We start from the raw sequence: 9,438 nt of genomic DNA on the forward strand, positions 1-9,438 counted from the left end.
TATATATATATATATATATGTGCAGGAGTGACTGTGTGGTAAGTAGCTTGCTTACCAACCACATAGTTGTGTGTTCAGTCCCACTGTGTGGCACCTTGGGCAAGTGTCTTCTACTATAGCTTTGGGCCGATCAAAGCCTTGTGAGTGGATTTGGTAGACGGAAACTGAAAGAAGCCTGTCGTATATATGTGTTTGTGTGTGTGTTTGTCCCCCCAACATCGCTTGACAACTGATGCTGGTGTGTTTACGTCCCCATTACTTAGCAGTTTGGCAAAAGAGACAGATAGAATAAGTACTAGGCTTACAAAGAATAAGTCCTGGGGTCGATTTGCTCGACTAAAGGCGGTGCTCCAGCATGGCCTCAGTCAAATCACTGAAACAAGTAAAGAGTATATAATTTTTGCTTCAGTGTTTATATTCTAGTTTCCATTTGTTGGTTGTCTTATAGTAACCAGATTAAAGTGTAACTGGCTCTGAGTAGAAAGTTGCAGTTCATTTATTACAGTAGCTGCTTTTTACCTCTTGTCTCTGCATCTACTTCCTATGGATTGTAGTAATGATCATGTAGGGAAATTTGATATTTCACAGATTTCATAAATCTAGTAGCAATGTCCTTGGTGAATTTTATTTTATGCTTAAAACTGAAAAGGTTTGGTGGTTTTACATATCTAGTTAGGGGAGTTTGTTAATTGATTTGATAAGGCAATATGTCTAGTCTATATTTGTTGTAATGTACCAACTTAGAACTGGATTTTAATATTAAATTGTGAAGTTTATTTTGAGCATCTCTTGTTGACATGTAAAATTTTACAAGGTAATGGCATTACACACCTGCGAGTGTCAACATGTAATCTTTTTTTCATTTGCATTGAAACAATATAACATTTTATAGAGATAATTTTTCTATACTCAACTATGGTAAAGCACATTTTATACCATATTGATGTCTCATGAGTGTGTGTGTATTTGAGTATGTGTATTTCTGCATTAGGTACGTTATTAAACACACACACACACACACACACATACACCTACATATACATATGTGACAACTGCCGTGTGTGATCTCTGAGTGTGTGTGTTTGTTAGATACATTATTAAACACACACATATGCATGTGACGACTGACAGACGAGGTGAAAAGCTATGTATGTATGTCCGTGTCTGTCTTACTATATGTGGCTGTTGTCACATTTTCTATATTGATGTGTGTGTTTGCACATTGGTTAGATATGTTATTAAACACACACACGCACACGCACACGCACACGCACACGCCTACCTACCTACCTACACTAAAGCTGGATGCCCCCATTATGTTGCTTTCAAATCTCGACCCACTTCACCTGTGTAATGGAACTCACTTAATTGTTACTTCCATGAAGCCCAATGTCCTACAGGTGACAATCATGATAGATAGTCACAAAGGAGAAAATGTTTTTATTCCAAAAATTCCTCTCGTACCTATGGATGTTCCATTTGAATTTAAGAGGCTTCAGCTTCCAGTCAAACTAAGTTTTGCTATTTCAATCAACAAATCTCAGGGTCAATTTCTCAAGGTAGTTGGACCTGATCTCTCTTCTACATGCTTCTCCCATGGCCAACTCTGTTGCTTGCTCACAAGTTGGAAGCAGCAACAATTTATTCATTTGGACACCAACAAAAAATTACACAATGAATGTTGTTTACTCTGAGGTGCTTCAAGATTGGCATATTTTCAGTACTAAATTCTACTAGCATTATAATTAGGACTTTTTAGAAATAAAATATAGATATTTTAAAATAATTGAGAAAAAAAAAAAACATCTTTGTATTTGTTTACTCATCTGAATAAGAACAGCAGTAACCTGGGCAACACTGGGTCATTCAGCTAGTCTATTATATAGTTTCTTGTCAAGCAGACAGTCAAGAGCATTAAGGATTAGTTTATGAGACCAAAAGAAAGAGATTGTCAGTGTTACTGCTTTTCAGGTTCAATGATGAACCAATCACAAAATCTTCTATATATACAGTTATTTACAAGTAATATTTGACTACATTGAGTAGCACTGTACTTATATTATAAATTAGGTTCCTATTAGTCTTGAATGTCACAATAATGACATATCCTGCTATATGTAGTTTTACAGCAGCATATATTTGTTTCAGAATGTTTGGAAATCATTGCTTTAGTAGGACATATAGGTTCAGTAGATTAAATTAATTTCTGATTTTAAGTTTCATGCCAAGAAAAAGAAAAATCAATATTTGTTAGCCATATTTTCTTTTTATGACTAAAATCTATGTTTAATAATACATCTTTGAATTAAATTAAATGGTTGTTATATTTAAATCTTTTACTTTCTAATAATGGTACTAAACAGTGAATGCATAGATTACTAAGATTATACACTAGGGACTAGAGTATTCCAAGCCATTTTGCTTTCTTGTAATTGTCAGGTTTGTTATTTTATGAAGTCAAATTAGTAATTGAAAATAACTTTTGTATGGCTTCCTGATAAAATAAACTATTTTTGTTGCTGATGTTAATGTTACCTTGAATTGTAGCTAGGCTGATTTGATATTAGAGAATTGAACTAGATAAACCTTGTGATATCTAAAGCTTTGTTCTTTGCTGTTTTAAGTTCAGATCTTTTCTGTGTCAGTTTTGCACTTATCTCAAGACTGATAGAATAAATCTTGGCAAAAATTCTTGTTTATTGACTGTTCTGAGGCAAAACAAAGTTCACTTTATCCTCTGCTCTGTGTGGCATTGTGACCCTGAGAAAGACATTCTATGCAACTTTTATGTGGTTCTATATATAAGAAATTATTGATATGTTTGTCATTATTACATTTCAACTAGCAATAAATAAATATTCAGCAGAAATAATTTGCTATTTTGAATGGTTAATCTGCAAAGAACATGGTGGTTCAATAAATAGTATCTCTGTATTCAACAGAAACCTGCAAGAGTGAGTATTTGATGGATAGTCATAACTGTTTCAATGACAGGGTCTAAAAATTGTTCACAAATAGAAAAATACATTTCTCTTGTTGTGAACTCTGTCTGTACAAGGTAAATATGACAATCTATTGAAGTGGATGCTCTTGCAGGATTTCTTTGAATATAATGATATATGTTGACCAAACATCTTTCATTGTGACTTCAACAATAAGAAAAATGAAGCTAAGATGTAATTCATTTTACATTCCAAGAAATATATTGCTCATTAAATTTAGAAGCTGCATTAAGAAATTGACTAGATTAAGATGTTTGTTTACATATTTCAGTTGATAATTCATCTAAATCGTCTCAGTGTGAGATTTAGAGGAGTTATCAAAGTGTAGATTGACTAACTCAAAGTATTTTGAGTCTATATCTTGTCTAGTCTTATGGAGTAATCCTGGTCAGCTCTAATCTAACAAGTGTCTGGTACCAAAGTAGGAAATACAATACTTGGGTCCAATTGATGCATTTTATATTTTAGTTATTCTGTTCTGAGACCATGTTGTGCCCTCTTCCATGCAGTTAGAGCATGTTGCATAAAATTTTTATCTTTCAGTGGGCTCTTAAATGATTGAATGCACTGCTAGCTGCTACAAAGACAAGTAAGATGGTCTCAACTGATGTGCATCAGTCTTGATTCCTTTGTATTCACTTATGTTGCACATTTTAGTTATTGACATCATGACTATTGTTCTAATTGATTATGATGCCATTTTTAAAAATTAAGTTTCCAAAGCATTAACCAATATATCTTAAAATGAAAATTATATTAAGCTAGTTGATTTATTATACCAAAAATAAATCAAAGAAATTTTTTTCTTTATTTCCTTGAAAATATTTCCTATATTATTTTGGCAAATTTAGTATACCTACCACAAGAAATAGGGTGTTTTGAAAGCAAATAGCTGTAGGTGGAGATCACTGTTAATCTTTGAACAAAATTTAGATATTGGGATATATTTTAAAGTTGATATTTTTATTGTAAAGCTTATTCCTCCACAAGATGCCAATCTAAACATATTTTCAACAATTTTGAGGGGATTTTTTTTATGATGACTGGACGTTTGACAGTTTGCCCTATAAAGTTTTACACTTTGAACATTTACTTGTATATCAAGTGCATTGAGCCAACCTTGTGTATTACAACAAAATATAGTTTTAGCTGAAAGCCAAAAACCAAACGACTTAATTATTTGATCTTAATTTTAATGTTTGAAATCTCTCTGGTATCAATGAGTATGCTTAGGTATGTTTGTAAATGAAGCTTATTGTGCTAAAAGTGATAGTTATATTGCTAGTTAAGCTAATCACACAAGTTTGAAATCTTGAAAGAAAATATATATCATCACTATTTAGTGCCTGTTTTCCATGTTGGCCAGGGTTGGTCATTTCTAATTTGGTTATAGCAATCTTAGATGGGTTGCTCTTACATTTAGTTCTTGGCATAGTTTCTATGGCTGGATTCTCTTCCTAATATAAACTACACTATATTTTTATTCAATTTAGTCTGAAAGGTGTTTGGCAGAAATAACTAGGTACTGTTTTAGTGTGTGGCTTACTGCAGTATCTGTAGTATTTGCTGTGAAATGACCTGATCTGGGTTAGGGTTAAGTTTTAGGTTTAGATTGCACATGAGTATAAATGGTCTGGTTGACCTCATACTAAAGTGGCACCAATAATTCTATCTGTTGTTGGTAGGCAAGGAATTTGTCTTGAGTAGTGTGATAGGGAAATGTGAATACTCTCTTGTATTTTTCTCTTGAATTTTGGTGATGCTTGAATAAGACCTGATTAGGATAACTGTGTGGGATTATTAGAACGTTAATGCAGACATAAAATGTCTGTTTATTGCCTGTCAGCAATATTTATTTTATTTAAATGTTTTCTGTCAACTGATTGAAACCTACCTTCAGAAGGAGAACAAATAAATATGGCTTCAGTATTATAATAAATTGGCTTCTATTCAAAGCCTTTGTTGGCTGTTAACAAAAATAATTGCCATGATAAATTATGCATTGGTAATTTTTTTTTTTTTTTTTTTTTTTTTTTTTTTTTTTTTTTTTTTTTGCTATATTTTCTACCACATAAACAACTTTGTACATGTTTATATAATGCCTTCTCTTTCCTTTTTTTTTCTTCATCACTGCATAGCTGAGGCATGGAAATCTTAAAGGCTCTTCATTTTTAAAACTCTTGTAAGCCATGGTCTCTGCTGTTCAATAAAAGCTGGTTCATAACCCTTATGTTTTAATGATTGCATGTATTTTAAAGGTAATATTACAATAAATGTCCAAAGTTAAAATGATTTTTTTTTTGTTTCTGGATTTTAAAATAGGAACCCTTTTTCCTATATTTTCTTAACACATTACATATTTCATAACCTGTGAAAAATCATGATTAACTCCTGTTAAATTGAAACTTGTAGTAGTTCAAACAATTCACTTAATTGTAGTTTCAGGCATGAATGTGTGGTTAAGAAATTTACTTTGAGTTTGACATCAATGAGACCTTAGGAAAATGTTTTTTTTTTTTTTTTTTTTCTTGGTTGACCAATGCATTGTAAGTGAAATTTTGTAGACAATTTTATGAAAATCTGTGTGTGTAAATACATGCACATGTATATGCGTATGTATGTTTATCACCATGTGTCTTTAAACTGACACTGCTTGGGTGATGGTGACATTCTTTGTATCATGCAGTTTAGCATACAAAGATATGAAATAAAATGGCTTACTCAAAGATCAGTGAGGGTTGGCATCGGGAAGGGCATTTGGTCATAAACTTCAGTGTCTCTAAAGATAATGACAATATTGCTTTAAGCAATAACCAACTTATAGAGTACCACTGGCAATATTCCTTCATTTTTATGACTGTGGCCAGTTGTAGAGATGAAGGCATTGGACTGAGAGTTTGTCTTTAAACTAATTTATTGTATTTATGAATGGGACAATAACTTCATTCCTCCAATTGTCTAGAATAACTATCGGACATATAAACTGAAGCAATGTAGAATAAAGTTGTTTCTGTAGAAGATTTAAGCCAAACATCTTATCATACTTGCCCTACTGACCTCGACATCAGTCTAACAGCATCTATAATGATGTACTAACATAGAGTAACTACTAGCTGCTTCATAATATGTCCTGTATTGCCAATAAATAATAAAGAACTTTGCTGCTACCAAGATAATAATGATCATGGTTATTTTTAATTTCAGATTATACGAGAACAATACTCAGAAGATCCTGCTCTCTACAACAAAGCCTGCAATGACTTGGAACATATGCGACAGGTATGTGCTATACAATTTATCAAAGTTCATCCTATTGTCAGTTATTGATTAATCAAGTATTTATATTATTGGAATTGCTGATTTTTTATTTTTTTTTTTAATTTAAAAAAAAATTTTTTTTTTATACACTGAAGTTTATTTTTTCCAATTTCCAGTTTGTTAAAGTGATTATTTTTCTGCCTTCCTTTCTTCCTTCCATCCTGTTAGTTACCATTGATTATATATTACACTGCAGTGTGTGCTAATATTTCACTATTCTTAGAGTATATTGCTGCTACTACTACTACTACAACATACTGTATCACAAAGCTTGTCACATTGTTCTTCAGGTGTGTGTCTGTGACGCGTATGTATTTTTCCTTTAATGCTGTATGCATGTGTAATGTGTGTATCTTTTCCAATGCTTTTTTTTTGAGTGTGCAATGAGTACATTTTCCTCTAATATTCTCTGTGTATGAGCATTTATAAAAACAAAATCTCATTTTGTTTGGGAAGGAGGTTGGATGGTAGAAACATCAATGAGTCAGATTAAATACTTTACCCTATTCCATTTTCTTTCTACAACTCGAGTTCAAATTTTACTACAATTCACAAAGCTTTCCATCTCTTTGGGACCACTAAGTTTGTATTAATAAAGCTGCAATTGTCTACACTTCTTTAACAGAATTTGGACAAATTTAGAAACAGTTATCATCATTAATGTCAGACAAACTGCTTTGCAATATTAATTCCAACTCTTTATTCCGAGTTCAAATCCCATTGTGGATACTTTTTCTTCTAATGTTTTAATAAAGTTGAAATCAAAGTACTGCAATTGTTTTAATTGACTAACTCCTCCAAATTTCTGGCCTTCTGCATATGCTAGAGATTATTATGGCAGTTAGTGCAGAGCACCAAACAAAATGCTTTATGGTATTTTCTCATTTTCTTTCTTCAAATTCTGCAGAAGTTGACTTTGTCTACCTTTCATAGTGGTTTCCAATAAAATAGTTACTTAGGGTTGATTTCATTGATTATACTTGCTCCTATAAATTTGCATCCTTGTATCGATGTTATAAATCAGTATGTATTGTGTAGAAATTCTGAAAGTAAGCTTGTGAACTGATTTTAAGTGTATCGAAGTCAATTCACTTCATTTATACAACATCTTAACAAGCACTGAATCAACAATAGAAGGGAGCCAGGGAAAGTTTATTGTATTATGTAGTTTCATTCCTCTACAGTCTAAAATTTAATTCTGCTTTAGTTTGCTTATCCATTCAAAGGCTACCATATTTCTTTAGCATTGAGGATGCTATTTTCTTTTCCAAGAATAAATCTCAAAAATTTACTGTGCATTCTAGAGGTTGTTACATTTTTCACTGCCGATTTTAATCCCAGAGGAGGGTTATCTAGACTAAACTTACTGTGTCTCTGTAATTTAAAAATAAAAAAAATGCTCACTATAAGTGATCAACAGAATCTTTGTCACTAAGCCATTAAAACATCTTGGTTAAGTATGTGAAACTAGATTTTGATTTCTTTTTTTCCTCTCAAATTTTGAAGTCAAAATTGGGCTGTCTTCAAGGTTGGCATGTACTTCACTTTGGTAAACTTTGTAAATAGCAATAATAGTTAGGCATTTGGTTCTATGTAATGAATGACCTTTTGTTAAATACAAAAAAGAAAAAAAAAAAGTTATCAGCAATTTAGATGTAGTGTTGTAAGTATTGTAGCATACAAGGAATCTCTTAGAAAACTAAGCCTGCAGTCAAATCTTGAACCTCTGGGACAACTATTAAGTCAAAGTTTCTTTTGAATTAAGGCTTTTGTATTTAACCCCAAGATTTATTACAGAGCATATAGTCAATGAAATTGGTATAAGCAGTAGGAAGATGGACCATTTAGATTTATGACTAAAGGAAATTATCCACAGACACTATCTGCACAAAAAATAACAACATTAATGCTATCATTCTGAATGCAGTGAGATGGGGGGAATCTAATTAATTAAAAATACTTATAACTGTGAGAAGAAAATATAAGCTTGGAGATTAATATTGTTTTAATCTGATTCGGCTAGTACATTGACATATCTGGACATGCCTTGGTCATATTAGTCATTCTCAGGACAGCATAGCCTAGTCTGTAATGCCAGATGAGAGATGAGAGAGTAACTACATTGATGTGCAATAATGTACACATGTGGGCATAAAAACTTAGTGGTGGAAGGAATCTACTAAGTACACCATTCACATGATTATGATGACACTAATTTAACCTTTGGATTTGTGGTGTCTAGTTGGGAACTAGTCTGTATGCAGTGTTTGAAAACTTACTAGCTGTCAACCTTGTTTTTTATTACCCTACCCATGCTAGCATGGAAAGCGGACGTTAAACGATGATGATGATGATGATTAATCAAATAAAACCTGTGAAGTACATGGGATGGAAGGTAATAGTTGCAAACTGAAGCTGGACAATCACTCGTTGTGCATTAGTAGAATAACCTAGACTGCTTGTGCTAAGTAATCGACACACTGTGTGGAGATACAGTAAGACAGTTAAAATAGTTTTTAATTTGAGAAGAAGGAATAGTAATGACTTAAATTTTTATGGAGTTGGTCAACATAAGATATGTGGGGGCTATTTAATAACCTCATATGATTTCAATTTACGTGTTAGCAGTTGATTCATTGATTAGTCTCTTGTAAGTTTTAAATACAATCAAAATAAGTTCACTGCTTTGTTTGAGGGACTATGCATAGCCAGTGATGAGATTTTAACTGAAGATATTTCTGCTGAGAAGCAATATCTTATCAACACAGTCACTTGTTAGTCGTTAAAAACAAATGTAAAAAAACAAAATGAAAAAAGTTGAGGTGAAATTCTTTAATCCAAACAAATACAAACAAAGGAATAATATAGAATCCATGATGGTTGTTTTGCTAAAAAATATTGTTTTACATCCATTTTTTTCCCCCAAGCTCACTTCTGTGGATGCTTTTGTTGTTAACTGAAGGAATTGTTTTCACGGAGAAGAATTTGTCTTTGTCAGTCAGGCAAACTGGAGCAAAGTTTTGTACTATGTTCTGGAGCACAGTACAAAACTAGCAAGATTCGAACTCTTGAACATGTCGGCAGTAGTCTGTCCATGGGGCTCTTATAATGGTACAAT

The 9,438-nt window shown here is 32.4% G+C and overlaps 1 protein-coding gene across 2 annotated transcripts in view; it reads left to right on the forward strand.

Moving 5' to 3' along the window:
* LOC106867958 (tyrosine-protein phosphatase non-receptor type 23) overlaps positions 1-9,438 on the forward strand; it is a 108,264-nt gene that overhangs the window by 14,946 nt on the left and 83,880 nt on the right. For both annotated transcript variants that reach the window (XM_052969842.1, XM_052969843.1), the window contains exon 2: positions 6,207-6,281. In XM_052969842.1, the coding sequence (XP_052825802.1) occupies positions 6,207-6,281 (75 nt within the window). The remainder of the gene's footprint in view (positions 1-6,206; positions 6,282-9,438) is intronic.

The sequence above is a fragment of the Octopus bimaculoides genome, chromosome 1 (assembly GCF_001194135.2).
Source record: "Octopus bimaculoides isolate UCB-OBI-ISO-001 chromosome 1, ASM119413v2, whole genome shotgun sequence".
Classification (NCBI taxonomy): domain Eukaryota; kingdom Metazoa; phylum Mollusca; class Cephalopoda; order Octopoda; family Octopodidae; genus Octopus; species Octopus bimaculoides.